Genomic DNA, 20,727 nt, shown 5'->3' on the forward strand with positions numbered 1-20,727 from the left:
AAATAATTGTCCAAGTGATTTCATATGACTCAAATGTCATTGAATTTATGTCATGTACAGTTCATTTTTGAGCGAGAGGAAAGCAATTATGGCCTAGTTCCATTCTGACCATTAATTTCCTGGTCCTTTCCTCTTTTGTGTTAAGAGGAAGGGATCCATACTGATTATGATTTATTTAAGTAGATGTGTCTTATTGTAAGATGTTCTTGGTAACCCATTATATACAGAGTCAGATGTAGCAATAAAACACTGTATTTGTTTGCAGCTATTTTGTTTATGTAATTAATAATACAAATAAAAAGCATATTTATTCTTTTTGTTGTTGTTGTTGAGATGGAGTTTCGCTCTTGTTGCCGAGGCTGGAGTGCAGTGGCACAATCTTGGCTCACTGCAACCTCTGCTTCCTGGGTTCAAGCGATTATCCTGCCTCAGCCTCCTGAGTAGCTGGGATTACAGACGACTGCCACCATGCCTGGCTGACTTTTTGTATTTTTAGTAGAGATGGGGTTTCACTGTGTTGGCCAGGCTGGTCTCAAACTCCGGACCTCAGGTAATCCACCTGCCTCAGCCTCCCAAAGTGCTGGGATTATAGGCGTGAGCCACCACAGCCGGCCGCATATTTATTCTTTATGAGAGTGTGTACTTACCATCTTTTCCAAGGGCTAATATTCCTTTATCATGTTAGAATAAATTATTTTAGGAGACTAAATATTTCATTGTGGTAGTATGGTTTGTGTTTCCTTTTATGTCTGTGAGCCATCTGGAAGCTACATTTCAATGTTTAATGTCCCTGCATTAGACGCAGTGTTTAATGTTTTCATGCCTTTTCTCTCCATGGCCCAGGTTGTTACCCCAAGAAAAAGCCAGTAGAATAACTACTGCCTTCATTTTCACCCACCTCTGCAAAATCAGCTCACCAGAATGATTGGGAAGACACCAATAAGGTGATTCCTGGGTTTTGTAAAACATGTAGATAGTAATAAAAAGTGTAAACATTGACTGTAAATGTCAACATTAAACTATACCAATCTTTGACCTAGGAAGAACCAGTGACTTAAAGGTCCATGTAATAACTTCTGCTGATAATCACAATCATTGCTTAAATGACCATGTGTATACTCTGGCTCCATTTAAAATACAAGCCCTCTGACACACAATGGTGGAAGGTATATGATAAGGTTATTACTAAACATTCAAAGCTGAAGATTTTGTAAAGTAAAGCAGTAGGTTTAAGGTTAAGCTCAAGTTTAAGGTGAGAAGGACTCCAGGTTTCTGTGTTTGTACAATGAGCTGCATAACTCTTAGGGCAGTTTTAAAGATATGACTGTGTCCTTCGTGTGAATATAACAATAACAGTGAGATTTTCAGACTGGCTAGCAGTCCTCCACATCATATTATAGAATGATATATAAAATCATATTGCATACTTAATGTTCTAGAATTAGATAATTTATTCCAATGACTGCGTATGTGGCAATTGACTATAAAACAGTGGAATCTCAACCACACTTCAGTTAAGCATGAGAGATTGGAGGCATCAATTCCAAATATGAGGACTCTCGGGAGAGTACTTGGTAAATTGTGACATGCCCTGCAGAGGATATTACTGATAATGACTCTCAGTTCCAGGTAAAAAGCAAGCTTATTTAAAATTCATATTCTGGAATGTGTCTAAGTCTGTTCTGGACCTATCAGTTCACAAAGTGTACGTAACAATCAGTTTGGTACTGCTGGTGCTGATGAGGTGAGAAACCTTTGCACGCTGTCTGTCCTTTCGTGCCAGGGAGGGGACCCTTTGGCAGCTGGAGGGGAGTTGGGCAGGGGACTTGTCTTGCAGCATGTGAATGCTTAGACGTCAGATGGGAGGAGCACTGACGATATTAAAGTTTGCCTTGTGGTTCCCTTTCTCCAGGACACCTGGATGATGACGGATTACCACACGGGTTCTGCACAGTCACCTACTCCTCCACAGACAGATTTGAGGGGAACTTTGTTCATGGAGAAAAGAACGGACGGGGGAAGTTCTTCTTCTTTGATGGCAGGTAGCACTCACAGTTTTATTTTGTTCTTTGGGGGTACTGAATTATTTTATGTTAAGGAATAATACAAATGAAAGAATTCAAGTGGAAGTTTTTCTACAATTTATACAATGGGTAAAATTAACCCCTACCTGTAGGCACTGCTTTGGTGACTGGGGACGTCACCCTGTGGTTATGGGGAAGCCAACCTAAGGCTTAGCTCTTGTCATCACTGTCTCCCAGACTGTGTTTGGCCAGAAGATACCAGATTCAGGGGCCCCCATCTTGCATAAGTAGGTTACATGGTCACCCAATTCTTTGATGGATTTCACTTCATCATTCCAGCAGCGCATCTCCCTGAAGTCACACAAGTGGGGATCGTTTTTGTCAGTGGCCAGTTTGCACAGTTCCAGTAAAGTCAGATTCTTGCTTTTTTCCAAGGGTCACACACACTCCATTGAGTTCAGCACACTCTGCCAGATGTCACAGTCTGGCATCTTAGTACCCTGAAGGAAGATTCTGCCACCTTGTTGGTTCTTCTGCTTCATCGGTTTCTCAGCTTGTTGCCTCTCCTCATGAGATTGATGAAAAAATGCTTGGCAAAGTTCTTCAAAGCCACATCATTGCAGTCCCAGTAATAAGACATAAACAGGTACACACAGGAGGGCAACTTTCTAGACTTCGGTTTTTTAAATGCCTGTCTTTGGGATAATTGATCTTTTTGTGTGATAATTTAATACTAATGTCAGAACTATGATTTTCCACAGTGTACCTCTAGTTAAAGTATTTTTCAGAGCAGGATTTCTTTTATTTTACTCTCATCCCCTGTCTGAGGACGCTGAGAGGCAGAGGCTCCTTACTCGCTGGTGACAGATAGGAATGGCTATAGGACATTTTTCTTTCAAGAAGAGATGGGGTTGCCCTGGCCCAGCTTCCCAACAATGACTTTTAGGCCCTGTCAGCTTCAGGAGCAGAGAGTGACCATGTGAATTTCTCAAGCATTTAGTGGAATTCAGAGCCGCAAAAGGGCCAGCTATTTTCAGACCCGTTGATTGGGAAAAACGGAAACAGACTTCACCAAAGCAGGTTATAGGATTCTGTGGAATACCACACCACTTACTAAACTCCTGACATTGGTAATAGGCCAAAGCTTCCTTTGGGAAAGAAAATGTCTAAGCTGACAACTGAAGGGTGATGGCAGGAACTGGTAAGTGATCCAGAATCGCTTTTCTGTAGGCAAAGTGGGTTGTTTTAAAGGGGGTAACATTACTTAGGCTTTCGATGATCTGATGCAATGAGGGGTAAAAAAAGCAAAAAAAACCCTCTACATAACTTTTGTAAAATTGCATTTTAATTATAATTCCAACCTTCATTTTCCCATTGCCCCCAACCCCACCTTTTTGTAAAGCAGGGTTTTGCTTACAAACTGTAAATTTTAAATGGTCAGATATTTTACTTCCTTTCTTTTGGGTGGATACTTGAGTGCCATAGAGGCTCCTTTCAATATGTTGGTATGGGCCTGGGCATGTTGGCTCACGTCTGTAATCCCAGCACTTTGGGAGGCTGAGGTAGGAGGATTGTTTTAGCCCAGGAATTTGAGAACTGACCGGGACAACATAGTGAGACCCTGTCTCTGCCACCAGGTGTAGAGACCCTGGGACCTGTGGTCCCAGCTGCTGGGGAGGCTGAGGCAGGAAGATTTGTTGAGCACTCCAGCCTGGGTGACAGAGCAAGACCCTGTTTCCAAAAAAAAAAGTTGGTATCAGTGCTTTTCTCTCCTATGACTTCTTTAACCTATCCAGAGGGAAACTTTTCCTGCCCCATTTCCACTGCAATTTTTTATAGCTCTTTTTTTCTGAAAAGTGTCACTTTTAACCTGATTCTGCAAATTTTTTTGTTCATTCAACAAGTACATATTTATGTAAATGTCTCTTTCATCTCCAAGGACAGAGGTTTCCTTGAGGGCAGAATCTGTGTCTATTACATCTTTTATGCTTCATAGCACTTTCTCCTAATTTGATACTAAGGAGAAGTCCTTCCTAAGTGAGAGTGGGAGCTGAAAGAGAGGGTAGAATTCACCCAGAACACCCCCCACCCGCCATGCAAACACACACACACACACACACACACTTTAAATCTGGTAGTTTGATGATGATCGCCAGTAACTGATTGACTCTTTGGGAAAACAGTCCAGCAGATTTGTCTGAATTTGGTGTTGGTTACCTGCTTGCTTTATGGGGCAAATACTCAGAGTACTGATGGGCTAGACTAAACTTCTGAACCAGTGTGCCGAGAATGAGCTACTTGTTAGCTTCAAGATGCTGAGCCCCTCAGCCCTAGGGTAAGATAGCCAAGTGGGGCCTGAGACTTCCTGAGCACCTGTCTTCTCATGTCCGGCTAGTAACTTCTACCCCCAAACAGCTTCATCCGCTTAACCTAGTGTGTCAGACAAATGCATTAATTTGCAAGTGTGTCATGATATGAACAAGCTGAAGCACCAGGCCAAGTTGCAGCACTAGCCCAGTTACTATCTATAGGCTAGAAATACATTAAATGATTTTTTTTTTCCTTTTGAGGCACTAATTCACTATTTTTTTTTTTTTTTTTTTTTTGAGATCAGTTCTCACTCCGTTACCCAGGCTGGAGTGCAGTGCCATGATCATGGCTCACTGCAGCCTCAACCTCCCTGGACTCAGGTGATCCTCCCACCTCAGCTTCCTGAGTAGCTGTGACTGCAGGTGCGTGCCACCACGCCAGGCTAATTTGTTTTGTATTTTTTATAGAGATGGGTTTTTGCCATGTTGCCCAGCTAGTCTCAAACTCCTGAGCTCAAGTGATCCACCCGCCTCAGCCTCTCAAGTGCTGGGGTCACAGGCCTGAGCCATTGCGCCCAGCCTAACCAGTTCACTAATTTTTTTTTTTTTTTTTTGAGACAGAGTCTCGCTGTCTTGCCCAGGCTGGAGTACAGTGCTGCGATCTCGGCTCACTGCGAGCTCCGCCTCCTGGGTTCTTGCCATTCTCCTGCCTCAGCCTCCTGAGTAGCTGGGACTACAGGTGCCCGCCACCATGCCCAGCTAATTTTTTTTCTTTCTTTTTTTTTTTTTTGTATTTTTTTTGGTAGAGATGGTTTCACCTTGTTAGCCAGGATAGTCTCGATCTCGATCTCCTCACCTCGTGATCCACCCGCCTCAGCCTCCCAAAGTGCTGGGATTACGGGCGTGAGCCACCGCGCCTGCCCAATTCACTAATTTTTATATCTACCACTTAAACACCTGTGAAGATGTTGATTAAATAGAATCAAGGAAAAATAGTGTTAGCGAGGACCTCAAGAGATTATCTTGGTTATCTTCAGGTAGATGAGAGTTAATACCTTAAGGGGAAAATGTCAGTATTATTGGTTTTATTACACATGATGTAACAATGTGGTGACAGGATCTCAAAAGGTTGTCGTCATCTTCTTAAACCCAAATACTGATCACATTACCAGGCATCTGCTAAAAGGATTTGCTGTAAAAATTAGTAAGAGAGTCTTACAACTGAAAAAAAGGCCAACAATCTACCAGGGTTTTCTAAGGCAGATGTGGGATTTGATTATGGATAAGTCAGTTGTTTCTACATGAAGTAGTTATTATTATATTTGTCTATTAGTTTTTCTCCCTGTTCCCACCCCCGGCTTTTAGGGCCTGATGTGTTGGGTAAAATTAAGTGGGAATGCTTTGCCTTTATTGTCAGTCATCAACCTTTGGTCTGGAAAAATTCCTTAAAAGAGGCTGGTATTAGGTTTTGAAATAAGCGAGGAGACAAAAGCTTTGTATTGAAGAAAGTTGTTGAAACCTGTTATGCTGGTTTATGTCCCATCAAAGAGTTCGTCTGCAATTGTGGGAACCTATGTTTGGAAAGAGACAAGGAAAATCACAGTGTAGTAACAGAAGACTTGGCCTAAGTATTCTAATCTTATATGAAAACTGAACCCCAGTATATTATTTATGAGAAGTATCCAAACAAATATAAACATATCCAGAAAATTCTAGAATCAGTGTTTCCCTTGACATCGAATGAGATAAATCTGAATAAGAATTTCAGATATCCAGATAACCAGGCAAAATGGCCCTGTGAAATTTTAAAACCAAATTTGTAAATAGAAGCAGAATATTTTATTTTGTTTTTAAATTGCAAACATAACAAATGCTTAGTGGAATAAAAAAAACTTCAAATTCAGAAATGTAAAAAGTGAAAGTGCTCCCCCTCCTTTTTTTAACCCCAACCTATGCCATAGAAGTAATTACTATTGGCAGAGAATTTGCGCTTCTTAACTAAATATATTCAAGGTAAAATATAGAAATAGCTATTTTTAAAGTTTTATTTTAATTGACATGTAATTGTCCATTTTTCTGGGGTAAAGTGTGATGTTTTGATACATAAATACATTGTGTAATGATCAATCAGGGCAATTAGCATATCTGTCACCTCAAAGATTCATCATTTCTTTGTGGTGAGAACATTCAAAATCCCCTCTTCTAGCTATTTTGAAGTATACAATATATTATTATTGACCGTAGTCACCCTATTATGTAATAGAACACCAGAACTTATTCCTGCTATCTAACTGTAACTTTGTACCTGTTGACCAACCTCTCCCCGTCCTTCCCTCCTGCCTTCTTTTCCCCAGCCTCTGTTAACCACTGTTCTATTCTCTACTTCTGTAAGATCAGCTTTTTCAGATTCCCAACATACAAGTGAGATCATGCAGTATTTGTCCTTTTGTGCTTGGCTTATTTCACTTTACATGATGTCCTCTAGGATCATTCATATTGTCACAAACGACAGGATTTTGTTTTGTTTTTATGCTGAATAGTATACCATTGTGTACGTGTATACCACATTTTCTTTATCCATTCATCCATTAATGGAAACTTGGGTTGATTTCATATCTTGGCTGTTGTGAACAGTGCAATAAACATGAAAGTGCAGATACCTCTTCAACATACGGAAGAAATAGCTATTTATTTCTAAATCAGTTTAAATAGCCAAAATGTACATTGTTTACCTGTTCACAACTGTCTCAGATTCAGAATGTTTGCTAGTTTTGAGATCATAATACTTACTCTTCTCTTCATTATATGACAAAATGTGGAACAGAAAAGCTAAGTTACTACAACCAGCTTATTAAGTCAGAAACCTAAAATCAGAATACTCATGCTTTACCAACGGTTTGCCCTACAAATAAGGAATGAATGAGAACATAACCTTGTTTTTAAAATTGTTTTTTAAGCAGCTATTGTGTCCATTCCCACCTCCTCTGTTAAAAGGAAAGAAGAAAATTATCCTGAGATTCAGTAACTGGGACTTCTTTACATCCACCCTGGTCCCGAGATAAAGGAATTTATGCAGCGCGGTGACAGGAATCTTGAGGCTTTGCTGGTGTGGATCTGGAGTCTGTCTGGCACTGGTGGATTTGCTGGAGTACCATGGGATGTGATGAAAACGTGTAGTGTTCAAAATATTTTGATACACACATCTCTAATTTTTATACTAATCTTCGACTCTGGATGTTTATTTTCATGTATCTTTCCTAATTGTTCTTATTTTGACCATGATTTATGAACCTAAAGGCAAGACTTTTCCCAATCCTAGAATGGTAACAAGAAAGAGATATTTCTTCAGACTGGCTTTGCGGGGGCTGCGGAATACTAGGGTCCTGTGGTTTTTAGCCTAATTATGAAGTGGAGATTAGGTAATTCATTCAGCTTTATTTGTTTATGTTGTTGATGCCCCTCCTTCACATGCCAATTAGATGTTAAAGGATTTACTACTCCATGGCTTCTTTCTCCTGTGCCCAAGTGCTTTTCTGATGTTGTTTGGCTACATTTGCCAAGAGGGCTCCTTGTAATTTATCACTGGCCAAAATAACCTAAGCAAGGTCACCCGTCTCATGAGCCACTGAGAAAGGATGGCATTCTCCAGGTGTCAAGTCTATGCAGGATTTCTTGTGTTTAGTTTTCAGAAAGTGCTTGATCACAATTCAGAGAAATTAGAGTTGGATCGGACTTCTGAAGTCATGCATTCCAACCTCCCACACGAGGCAAAAGTTTCTTTTGTGTTCCTGACAGTCCTCTAGCTTTTGTTGGAACCAGCCCCAGCAAATATATTCATCTGTATTCCAACAAACAGTTCTGATTGAGGAAAAACAATTTTGTGACATGCAAGAAGAGAGTGCAAATGAAGTGGATAACATTGAATAACAACGAGAGTGCAAATGAAATGGATAACATTGAATAACTACCATTTCTTCAACACTGGACACATACATGGTCTTGATAACAATCTAGGAGGCGGGTTTTATAATCCCATTTGACATACGAAGAAACTAAGGCACAGAGTGGCTAAATAACTTGCCCCAGGTGACCTAGTTAAAAATGATTGGAGCTGAGACTCACACCAAGGCGAATTCAATTCTAGAGCCAACCTTCTCTTTCACTATATCTGCTACCATCTTCCAACTTGAAGCAGGGAAATAGCTGTGGGCCTAACTGCCATTCTTCCATTCTTTAATTTTCCTTGAAGTTACTCATCAGCCATAGTTGTGAAATGTTACAAAGAGTCCTGGAGTGAATTCAGTTATGTTCTTGTAGGGGCCTTAACAACTTGGGAGGAGCTTGGAAGACTGGCAGAAAGTTTTCCTGAGGAATCAATTCCGAAGAATTCTGTTCTAGCTATTTGGCCCCCCTGACCTTTATTTTCTTAATTTGCAAAATGGAGATAATTGTAGCTGCTTTTCAGGATTGTTGTGATTGAATGAGAAAACCTGTAAAGACCCTTAAAGTGTAGGACACTTAGAAGGTGCTCAGGGGAAAGGATAGATTATTATTTTATCATTGTTGTTGTTACTATTATTATTAATAATTATTAGGAGAGCGTCTTAGTCAGTTTGGGCTGCTATAACAAATTCCATAGACTGGGTGGCTTAGACAACAGAAATTTATTTCTCACAGTTCTGGAGGCTGGACTTTCACAGTTCTGGACTTCCCAAGGCCAAGATCAGGACACCTACACTTTGTATCTGTCGAGGGCCCACTTCCTAGTTTGCAGATGTCCATCTTCTCAATATCCTCACATGGCGGAGAGTAAAGGGAGAGAAAACAAGCTTTCTGATGTCTTTTTATAAGGGCATTAATCCCATTCAAGAGGGCTCTTCCCTTGGGACCAAATCACCTCCCAAAGGCCCTACCTCTTAATACCATTATATTGGGTGTTAGGAGTTCAACACAGGAATCTGGGGAGACACAAACATTTAGTCCGTAGCAGAAAGTTTTCTTTAGGTTTGTTTTTAGAAAGCAAAACTAAATTTCATTACTTTTCAAATATTTTACTGTTATTTTGAGGCTTTATAATAATTAGATCTATAGTAGACTCGTAGATCTTCTCTTAAAAGATTAAAAAAAAAAGAAAACCTTCAAAGATAGCCAGTACATTATATTATATGGAAGCATCAGAGTTCTCCATCAAACTTGCTGCAACACCTTGGAAGAAGTTGAAGTTTCTGACTGGAAATAGTTCTAGCAGATGGGTTGGATCTCCTGTTGCTGCTCTTCGCTTAGTTTGCAGTGTTTCAAAAGATCATATATATTGTTATATAAAATAATTCCTAAAATAATGTTTTCATACTAAGGGTCACAATTCAATTTGGTTAGAGATGGGAGTTTAAGGAGTGATGATTCATTTTTTAAATTTCCTCTCGGTTATTGTATTGCTAGGGCTGACAAAAGGAAGGGAACACAGTGGAAGGAAGGGAACAGAATTTAGGCCCCAGGAGGCGGAAAGTCCAAAACCTTCTAGACCCCAGAACCATGAAGAAAAGCCAACACTGTTAAATCTCCAAGAACAGTTTTCTATATTCAAATACTAACAGGAATTTTTTATGAAAATACAGCAATATCTGAATAAAATACAGATATGTAAGTCTAGGAAATACAGATATGTAAGTCTAGGAAAACAACTATAGAATTTCTCCATTTCTTTGTAAGTCAGATTTCTTAATTTAACTGATTTCTCGAAATTTAACTGCTAAGTACAAGAGGTTGGATAAAACAGGCAAAATTAGTCTATGTGCAGAAAAAGAAATTTAATTAAAATTTATGTTTTAATTTCCTCAACATTTTCTAGTTGTTTGATTCAGATGATGGTACCAGAAAAGTCAAAGAATTGCAAGACCATTTTTGTAATTTCTTAACATGCTAAAGAATCTGCCAAGATGTTGAAAGGAACTTTAAATACAAGTTAAGCACGTTAAGAACATTCTGTATAGTATGATCCCATTTTTATTAAAATAACAAAAACAAAAGGTAGGAAAATGCATGGTATAGAAACGAGGAGAGTGGCCGGGTGTGGTGGCTCATGCCTGTAATCCCAGCACTTTGGGAGGCTAAGTCAGGTGGATCACTTGAGGTCAGGAGTTCAAGACCAGCTTAGTCAACATGGTGAAAACCCATCTCTACTAAAAATGCAAAAATTAACCAGGTGTGGTGGCACACACCTGTGATCCCAGCTACTCAGGAGGCTGAGGGAAGAGAATTGCTTAAACCCAGGAGGCAGAGATTGCAGTGAGCCGAGATCGTACCACTGTATTCCAGCCTAGGCAACAGAGCGAGACTTCATCTTAAAAAAAGAAATGAAAAAACTCTTAAATATTATATGTGAAATTGGGGAAGAGGACTGAGAATTTCTACTTTCTGCATCTTAGTATTGCTTGAGTTGCTTTTTATGTGTTTGTTTTACAGTGAACACATATTGCTTTTTTTTAGAGGCACTTATTTTCTTCCAGTCAATTGGATCACTCATAAATTATTGCAGATAGGAATTTTTCTTGCTTATTCTTTAAAAATAGATTTAATGCAGTTTTATAAATTTCTTTATCTATTTCAGTGTTTCATAACTGTTTCTTTGATGATGCTTTTTAAACCCAGTTTTTTAGTAGGAAGCTTGCCATCATACACATGAATATGCATGTTTAATAATAATAGCTGTTCTTTATTTAAGCAATCACTATGTGCCAGACCATATTCTAAGCATTTGATATGTATTAACCCATTTAACCCTTATAACAATGCTCTGAGTAGTCCAATTTACAAATGAAGAAATGAAGCATAGGAAGTTTAAGAAACTTTGCTCACGTACAGCCTATAGGCATATCGAATTCATATAAATAATGCTCCCTGCACTTGAATAACACTGTCATGTTCCTTCTCAATCTTCTCTTCTCAATGCAAAATGATCCCGCTTTCCATTTCTATTCTTTTGCTTAGGAATTATCAATATGAAGTTTATATGTTAGGAGAGGGATACGTGGATGCATATTTCCTAATTTGTTCCCATAAAGGGCTTACAATCTAGTTAGAGAAATAGGACACGTAAATTTAACATCAATAAAGACGTGGAGTGTTCTGTAATAGTACATGCCTAGGCTCCGATGAGTAATGTGCACGGCGGGGCTGCCAAGATCAGGATAGATTTACTTTGTAGGAAAATGAGGCTCCCTGCGGATGATGAGTAGGCTCTGTTTAAGACAGTGACCAGCAGACTTGCTCTGAAACCCAGCTCTCAATCCAGTTTCACCAAGAAACATTAGAAGGCTATTTCTATGTACCCACTTTTCAAATATGACCAGATATTAACATTTTAATGGATACAAAATAATGTCATTTTCCCATGGCTTCTTTCTTTTTTCTTTTTCTTTTCTTTCTTTCTTTTTTTTTTTTTTTTTTTGAGATGAAGTCTCCCTCTGTTGCCCAGGTTAGAATGCAGTGGCAAAATCTCAGTTCACTGCAACCTCTGCCTCCTGGGCTCAAGCAATTCTCGTGCCTCAGCCTTTGGAGTAGCTGGGATTACAGGTGCCTGCCACCATGCCCAGCTAATTTTTGTATTTTTAGTAGAGAGGGGGTTTCACCATGTTGGCCAGGCTAGTTTTAAACTCCTGACCTCAGGTGATCCTCCTGCCTCAGCCTCCAAAGGGCCAGGATTACAGGCATGAACCACCATGCCCGGTCTTTTTTTTTTTTTTTTTTTGAGACAGATTCTCGCTGTCACCCAGGCTGGAGTGCAGTGGCACGATCTCCGCTCACTGCAACCTCTCCCTCTTGGGTTCAAATGATTCTTGTGCCTCACCCTTCTGAGTAGCTGGGATTACAAGCATGTGCTACCACCCCTGGCTAATTTTTCTATTTTTAGTAGAACTGGGGTTTTACCATGTTGGCCAGGCTAGTCTTAAACTCCTGGCCTCAAGCAATCCACCTGCCTTGGCTTCCCAAAGTGCTGGAATTACAGGCGTGAGCCACTGCACCCAGTGGCTTCTTTCTTTTTCGATAGAAAAATGCCAGAAATTTCAGAATAGTCATTATTAGCCCACAATTATTTTTGTTTTCAATGAAGAAAAAAGAAAAGAAAAAAAAGTCATAACCTTTTTTTCCCCCTGGCTGTCCTTAAGGATTTTAAACGTTTCCTCACATATGTTTTATGGAAAGCAAGGAAAAATATAGTGTGGAAGCTAAGCTATATAAAGGTCAGTGAGTAAACTTTCAATATGAGCAGAGCTTTTTAGAGCAGGGATAAGCAAACTTTTTCTGTATGTGGTGAGAGTAAAATCGAGGCTCTGTAGGCCACATACGGTCTCTGCTGCAGCAATTCAACACTGCTCTTGTAGTATGAAAGCAGCCATAGACGATGTAGAAAGGAATATGCATGGCTTTGTTCCAGTAAACTTTATTTACAAAAACAGTCAGCAGACCATAGTTTGCCAGCCTCCTCTGGAAAGAGCAGTTAGAGAGAAAGGTAGTGCCTTGAATGCCAGTCTAAAAAACGTACATTTTATTTCCTCAACGACAGAGGATTTTAAAGACATCACTTTTTCTTACCCTGAAGAACCCAGTTTATCTGTTTAATATGCCCCCTTTTGTCATCAGGTTTCATCCAAGTTACTATTAAAAGTTGCCAAGCAAGCTAAGCTGTTGCCTCAGGCAGATGGCTGAAACAATAATGCAGTAAGATTTGCTTTCCAATGCCCTAAGAATTTGCATTTGTGTACCTTGAGTCAGTTGGGCTAAGAGGGAAATAGCAGTTTGTTCTTCTTACTCTAACAGATACATGAAGATGGGCTCCACGGGTAAGGGAGGTTAGGACAAGCCACTGAATACAGTTGGGGGAAATGTCTGCAAGGCCATATTATTTTTTGTCTGATTTGCAAGACTTATGTCTTGTAGATTTGATCATAACCCTCAGTAATATTGGCAGACTAGTCTGTCAGGAAGTAATTCTACCCAAACTCACACAGGAACATTTTGAATACTGCTGAGAATCCAAAGTCAATAGGGTTGCCAGGATGAGCAAATAAAAATCTAGTTAAATCCAGGACACCCAGTTAAATTGGAATTTGCTCAACAAAAAAATGTAAGTATAATTATGTCCCATTCACTATTTGGAACATACATAAACTAAAAAATTATTTGTTGTTTATCTGAAATTCAGACTTAGCTGGGAATCCTGTATCATAACTGGCAATCCTAAAAATGAAGATAAATGAATAAATAGTTTCTTGCACTACATAAATTACATCATTATGTCACTTGATTAGTAACCTTCACCAAGGATTTTTTTTTAATTGTGGGAGTCTAATGACAGTTGAATCTCATTACTTCCAACCTCACTGTTTTAGAATTTTGATTATTTATGCAAAAGCTATGCTAAAGTGTACTTTATTCTCTTCATGAATTTAGGAAGCCTATTTGTCATTGATAGTACAAATAAAACTGAAAGAAAACTATTTATCTCCTTGGGAGACTACAAATAGTGTAATTACCTTTTAACCAGAAGCTATCGTTGTTTAGAATGTGCTTTTCATTTAATAATTATAGATCATTCTCAGTTATTCATTGAAATAAGTCAAGACTTTACCAGGCAGAGTCAGGTGCAGCCACTTAAGTCCTCATGGCCCTCTTTGCATCCCATCTGCTCCAGTTCACAGTGTGTCTTGCCAGTCTCTCCTATACCATTGTGTTTGTTTTGTTCCTTATCTCCTCTAGAGCCTCACACAATGCTTGCTACTGAGAAGGCACACTATAGATGTTGACTAGTTGTGGCTGGGAGGCCGAGGTAGGTGGATCCCTTGAGCCCAGGAGTTCAAGACCAGCCTATGTAACATGACAAAACTTCATCTCTACAAAAAATACAAAAATTAGCCAGGTGTGGTGGCGCATACCTGTGGTCCCAGCTACTTGGGAGGCTGAGGTAGGAGGATGGCTTAAGCCCCAGGAGCTCAAGGCTGCAGTGAGCCTTGACCATGCCACTGCACTCCAGCCTGGGCGATAGAGCAAGATCCTGTCTCAAAAAAAAAAAAAAAAAAAATTTACTAGTTGAATTAATGAATAAATGCTACCTGCCTCTGTTAAAATAAACAAGCTGTCTTTGTTTCAAAATTTTCTTACATTTTAAATTTTAAAGATAATTTGAGTTGGTCTTTCCTTATTCCAAATTTTAGTACTTAAAGGGAATTTTGGGTAAAGTTAGTTTCATTTCATAGGGCCTTTCAGAGGCTAAGAATGAAAACATGTTCTTGAACTTGCAAATGTGTATTACAAGGAGAGAGATGGAGAAGTACTGGTAAAGTCACCGTGAGCACTCCTGTGAGCTTTCTTCTTGTGTAGGACCGTGGGTCTCAAACTATCAGGATATTAGCAGGGTAGAGCCTGCAGGCTTCCTTACTTGCCCCTGCTGGCCATGATTATGGATGTATGTATATGTATACACACACACATACACATGTACATACATAGATATACATACATACATAGATATACTTAAATAAATCCCCATATGTCTTCCAAGGAGATGGAAGTATTGTATCACTACCAATTATGGCTATCACTGATAAATAATATATTAGTGACTTGAAACAAATATGTAGACATTCACACACTTTAAGCCACATTTGTATCATTAGAGATTACTGTATACAAGCCATCTGAAAGACCCTTGAGAACTACCAGTGAATTCTGGAGCACTCTTGAGGGAAATTAGACATGAATGGTTTGTGTATGGAACAGGTCACATCAGAATTTCTATTGCCTGGAAACATATTCAAGTGAACTTGTTCTTAGTTTCCATCAGTAGCTTTTTTCTTCTCTATTTTCTCCAGCAGAGTAAACGGATTCCCAGGAACTGTGAGATTAGGTATTAAATCTCCATCTTTCTTCTCAGTCTTACCCATGTCCCTGAAGCATCTTTCCCTAGCAGTCGATGATAATTTAGGAGGCTGCACTGAATCCATGTCAGGGCTGACACAACTGGGCATGCAGTTCCTTGGATATGATCCTTTCTTCTAAGAGAGTCGAGTCATGGTCTGACTATTCCTTTTTGTTTTTCCTTTCCTCACAGCACCCTGGAGGGTTATTATGTGGATGATGCCTTGCAGGGCCAGGGAGTTTACACTTATGAAGATGGGGGAGTTCTCCAGGGCACGTATGTAGACGGAGAGCTGAATGGTCCAGCCCAGGAATACGACACAGATGGGAGACTGATCTTCAAGGGGCAGTATAAAGATAACATTCGGCATGGAGTGTGCTGGATATATTACCCAGTAAGCCGTGTGACTGTTCACTCTGCTGGAAAGTAACATATTGTGACTCTTCACAATGAAGAGTAAAATGTATTCTGTGTTAGAACTTGGGAGCTGTGAAACCTGAGAGTCACCATAGCTGACGCCAAGAGTTTATGAGGCATGGCCTCTCACTGTTACTCACTATTGGCTTAGATTGTTGGCCCTTGAATCCATTATTAATTATTTTTCAGCATTGTTTTGGAAAGGAGTAATTAATCATGATTAAAACAAATTGGGACAAATTGGTTTTATGGTATCACTAATAAAGGCAAAATACATTGCTTTTAATTCTTTTGGCACATAGAGGGAGATGGTGGAAAATTTTATTGTTGCTATTAGTTTTATTCTCTGTTTCTCATATGTAAAAACCAGTCCAGCCATTTTTAATTTGGGGGAGCTTACTGCACTGTTGTTACTTGATTTTATAATTCCACTAAGTACTTTTTAAGGTGTTTTATGGTTTATATTGTTTAAATTAAGGTGATTAAAAATAACTCACCTTTGAGTATTTGATGGCATTTTATTATATTTCTGGAGTCTATTAAAGTAAAAAGATATGGCAGAACCCATGGTTGGAAATTAATGCTCAAATTTTTGTTTGCATTTCAAATGTCCCATCTGTTGTTAGTGAATTTCCAGAAAATGTTTCAGAAAATAGACCTTAGAAAACACTATTTTTATTTTATTTTATTTTTTATTTATTGAGACAGGGTCTTGCTCTGTTGCCCAGGCTGGAGTGCAGTGGCACAATCTTGGCTCACTACAACCTCCACCTCCCAGACTCAAGCCATCTTCCCACCTCAGCCTCCTGAGTAGCTGGGATTACAAGCATGTGCCACCACATCTGGCTAATATTTTTGTTTTTTTTTTTAAGGACAGGGTTTCTCCATATTGCCCAGGCTAGTCTCAAACTCCTGGGCTCAAGCAATCCACCTGCCTTGGCCTCCTGAAATGCTGAAATTATAGGCATGAGCCACCACACCTGGCCAGAAAATATTTTACTTAATATTTTATTTTGTTCATAACTTAAGTCAAAATACTTTTTTTGTTTTGAGACAGAGTCTCACTCTGTTGCCCAGGCTGGAGTGCAGTGGTGCCATCTCGGCTTACTGCAACCTCCACCTCCTGGGTTCAAGCAATTCTCCTGCCTCAGCCTCCCAGGTAGCTGGGATTACAGGCACATGCCACCACGCCCAGCTAATTTTTTGTATTTTTAGTAAAGATGGGATTTCACCATGTTGGCCAGGCACTGGTCTCAAACTCCTGACCTCGGGTGATTTCCTTGCCTCGGCCTCCCAAAGTGCTAGGATTACAGGCGTGAGCCACCACGCCCAGCTGAAAATACATTTTTTACTCTGAAACCTTATGACTAAAAAGTTCTAATACAAACAAATGATTAGTTACATAGTTAAGAAAAGTAATCCCAGCTAAATCCACTTACACATTATTGTTCTTAAAAAATAAGTTATAATCTAGGAATAGGGCATAAGAAAATAATGTTGTAAAACATTTTCTAAGAATTGCTAAAGCATTTAAATATCCTCTTGGTAGGATCTGTGATAGATCAAAAGTTGTAACATGTACTGCTTAGGAGAAGAGAAGCAGAAAGATCAGAAGTGGTGGAGGTGCTGCCTAGTGTAGGAGGACTGAAACCTGGCCTCGTGAATAGCCAGAGTATGCATCTTGCTGCCCAGTGCTGGGGCACTGTTGATGTGACAGTGCATCTTGAAGTCAGGAGAAGTGGAACTCTCTACATAGAGATGAGGATAGGAAAGAGGCAAAGTGTTGGATTACCAGATTCTTTTACTACCTGTCATTTTACTTGTGACATTGTCAGTTAAAGTCCCCTGATGGGATCAAAGATGCGCCAAGATTGGTGAATGAATTGGGCTCGCTCAATGTGGTTGCATTTTGAAAACCAAATATATAGCTACATTTTAACCTTTAGCCTTAATTATCTTATTAAATCTCAAAGACTCTGCCGTAGGAAGGAGCATTGGTGAGCAAAAAAGCAGCCTCTGTCCTCTTAACCCCCACCCAGTAGAGAAATGGGTGTCAGTAAGTGTCAGACCCTGGCTGCTCACCAGTCAAATGAACGATTTCTCCCCCGATGAGGAGGAGCCAGTGAGCAGAGGAGAAAAGCAGCCTTTTCTTCCCCCACACTCCCTGATACCTGATACAGCAGAGGAGGAAATTTTTTTAACAGGCCAAAGTAGGAACAAGGGGAGGAAAATGTGATGATTTTCTCTACAGTCCGTATTTGTCAGCTCACTCTAAGAACAGTGTATTTCTTTCAAAACTGTACCTTGAAAAAGTTTTTCATATGAGGTGTTTAATTAAAAATGTATAACTCCTTTTGGAAATGAAAGAAGAATTTCTACTGTATCATTCTGGACAAATAAATTCCTCCCTCTGAAACCAGAAATTTAAACATTTAAGGGGCCGGGTGCGGTGGCTCACGCCTGTAATCCCAGCACTTTGGGAGACCGAGGCGGGCGGATCCCGAGGTCAGAAGATTGAGACCATCCTGGCTAACATGGTGAAACCCCGTCTCTACTAAAAATACAAAAAAATTAGCCGGACGTGGTGGCGGGCTCCTGTAGTCCCAGCCACTCGGGAGGCTGAGGCAGGAGAATGGCGTGAACCCAGGAGGCGGAGCTTGCAGTGAGCCAAGATTGCGCCACTGCACTCCAGCCTGGGCGACAGAGCGAGACTCCGTCTCAAAATAAATAAATAAATAAATAAATAAAATAAAATCAAACACATTTAAGGGGAAAGGTGTGAGACCCTGGAAAGACAGACTTCTGTTTTAAATAAATAGTAATGGTGGCTTATGTTAGGCATAGAGTATAAGAAGCACAAATGCTCTTATACCCTTCCATTCAATAATCATCACTAAAAACCTGAAGGCAGACATTGCAGAAAGTATCATCTCCATGTATTCTCAATTATTAAGAATTAACTTGAAGAGAAGAAAGAGCAATGACTATCCCTAGTGCACTTTCTATCCATTAAAAATGCTTCTAAGTATTTTTCTTTCTGTGTAAGTGCCACGATTCATTTTTTAATTTACAGCTCTTTTCCTAGAAGGCAAAAAAAAAAAAAAGGCAGCATTTGGGATCACTCAAAAGTCATCCTACATCACTGACTTTGAGTAGCTAGCTGTTCCTAGATCCTCAAGTTGGAGAAATTAACCATGCTTTTAAAAGATGTCATGGCATTACTATTGTTATATCAAACTCACAAAGGTCTTAAATTTTCAAAGTTATACCATGAGGACCTTCTGAATGGAAAAAAAAAGGAAAGAAACATCTCTGGCATCCTAGCTTAAATTATTCATTACTTTTTGGTAACCCAGTCCAATTTAAAAGCGTTTATGAATCACCTACTGTGTCCCTACCACTTATCAAGATACAGAATTATATGATAGCCTCTGCCCTAAAGTACTCAATGACCCTTAGGCATGAAATAAATGAAAGAGTTAAGCACGAAGCTCAGTGGGCTCCTCTGCTGAAAGGAGGTGAGAGGGAGCAGAAAATCGAGTGGGAAGAAAGAATTGAGATGGGAGTGGGATTTAGTTGATCTTTTTTCACTTTTCCTTCTAATTCCAGAAAAGGTGATGGTATAGGAGTCTCAGAAAGGCAGTGTCCAGACATCCTTTTGTTTGTCGCTGAAAACGAGCAGACAGCTCTCTTTACTCATGTATACTAAATTAATTCTTAAGTACATTTGAACTGAAGATTTTCCTAACACACTAGAAATCCAAAATTTAACATCGAGAAGGGAGATCATATGAATAGTGGGTAGGAATGTCTTGCTAAAGATCATCATCATATTTGATTTTGGCCAAAAATAACACTCAGTTACATTTCCTTTAAATGTTGGTAATTGATGTTACAAATATCAAAGAAACATTATTTGTTTCTTAGATAGCAAACCAAGATAGAGTATCAGTAACTTGTGCCGGATTACAAACTGCAACAGAGTCTACCACTCTCTAAATCAGGCATACATGCCCCATATGCACATGACTTTCTAGCAGTTTATTTGTATGGAGCTGGATGAGGAGCTTGCATCATGTTTTTCTTACCCAGGTGAAAAGCTTGGGTTCCTAAACTGTTATTATTCCTACTGGTGCTATATTAATAATGGAAGTGCAGAAGAGGAATTTCTTGGAACTCATGTCCTAGATATACTATATATAATATTTTCTGGTTTTTGGTTTCTCCCATCAGGATGGAGGAAGCCTTGTAGGAGAAGTAAATGAAGATGGGGAGATGACTGGAGAGAAGATAGCCTATGTGTACCCTGATGAGAGGACCGCACTGTATGGGAAATTTATTGATGGAGAGATGATAGAAGGCAAACTGGCCACCCTTATGTCCACTGAAGAAGGGAGGCCTCACTTTGAGCTGTTGCCTGGAAGTAAGTTGAATCTGCTTCAGATGGGTTGCTCCAATTCCAAAGCAGGTTGTTAGGGCTGATTTGAGAGAAGCTTCTTTTTTTTTTCCTTTCTGTGTAGTTCTCTTTAATCATGTATTAGTCAGGTTTTATTGTATAACAGACACGGCACCTCCCCAGTGGCTTACAACAGCAACCACAGCTCTGCCGAGCAGCTGTACTCCAGCTGGCTGAGGCTGGGCTTAGGGGGCCAGGCCAGACTTGAGGCTTCTGGTCAGGTTTGAGTCAGCTCTCTGTCTTAATTCTGGGACCTAATCTGAAGGGACAATGGCAATGTGGGGCAAGATTTTCCCACAGTGGATCACAGAAGTGTCAGAGCATAAGCAGATACCTGTGATGCCTTTTGAAACTTCACCTTGGAACTGACATGGTGGCACTTTCACCCACTTTTCACTGATCAAAGCAAGTCACATGGCCAAGCCAGACATCAGTGAGACAGGGAAATTACACCATGCACATTAGTGGGAGATACTGAAAAGTCATGTGACAAAGGGCCTAGGTATATAATTCTCATATAGTGAGGGAATAAAGAAATGACAGCAGTAATTCAATTGATTTCAAACGGTTATCTCTCCGAAAAACTGCACTATGATAATAAAGAAC

General features: G+C 39.7%; 1 protein-coding gene across 4 annotated transcripts in view; it reads left to right on the plus strand.

Annotated features, from left to right (window-relative positions):
• SETD7 (SET domain containing 7, histone lysine methyltransferase) overlaps nt 1-20,727 on the plus strand; it is an 86,186-nt gene that overhangs the window by 8,673 nt on the left and 56,786 nt on the right. For all 4 annotated transcript variants that reach the window (XM_021938118.2, XM_009207588.4, XM_003899204.5 and 1 more), the window contains exons 2-4: nt 1,913-2,042; nt 15,441-15,642; nt 19,899-20,088. In XM_021938118.2, coding sequence (XP_021793810.1) covers nt 1,913-2,042; nt 15,441-15,642; nt 19,899-20,088 — 522 coding nt within the window. The remainder of the gene's footprint in view (nt 1-1,912; nt 2,043-15,440; nt 15,643-19,898; nt 20,089-20,727) is intronic.

Source organism: Papio anubis, chromosome 3 (assembly GCF_008728515.1).
Source record: "Papio anubis isolate 15944 chromosome 3, Panubis1.0, whole genome shotgun sequence".
Classification (NCBI taxonomy): domain Eukaryota; kingdom Metazoa; phylum Chordata; class Mammalia; order Primates; family Cercopithecidae; genus Papio; species Papio anubis.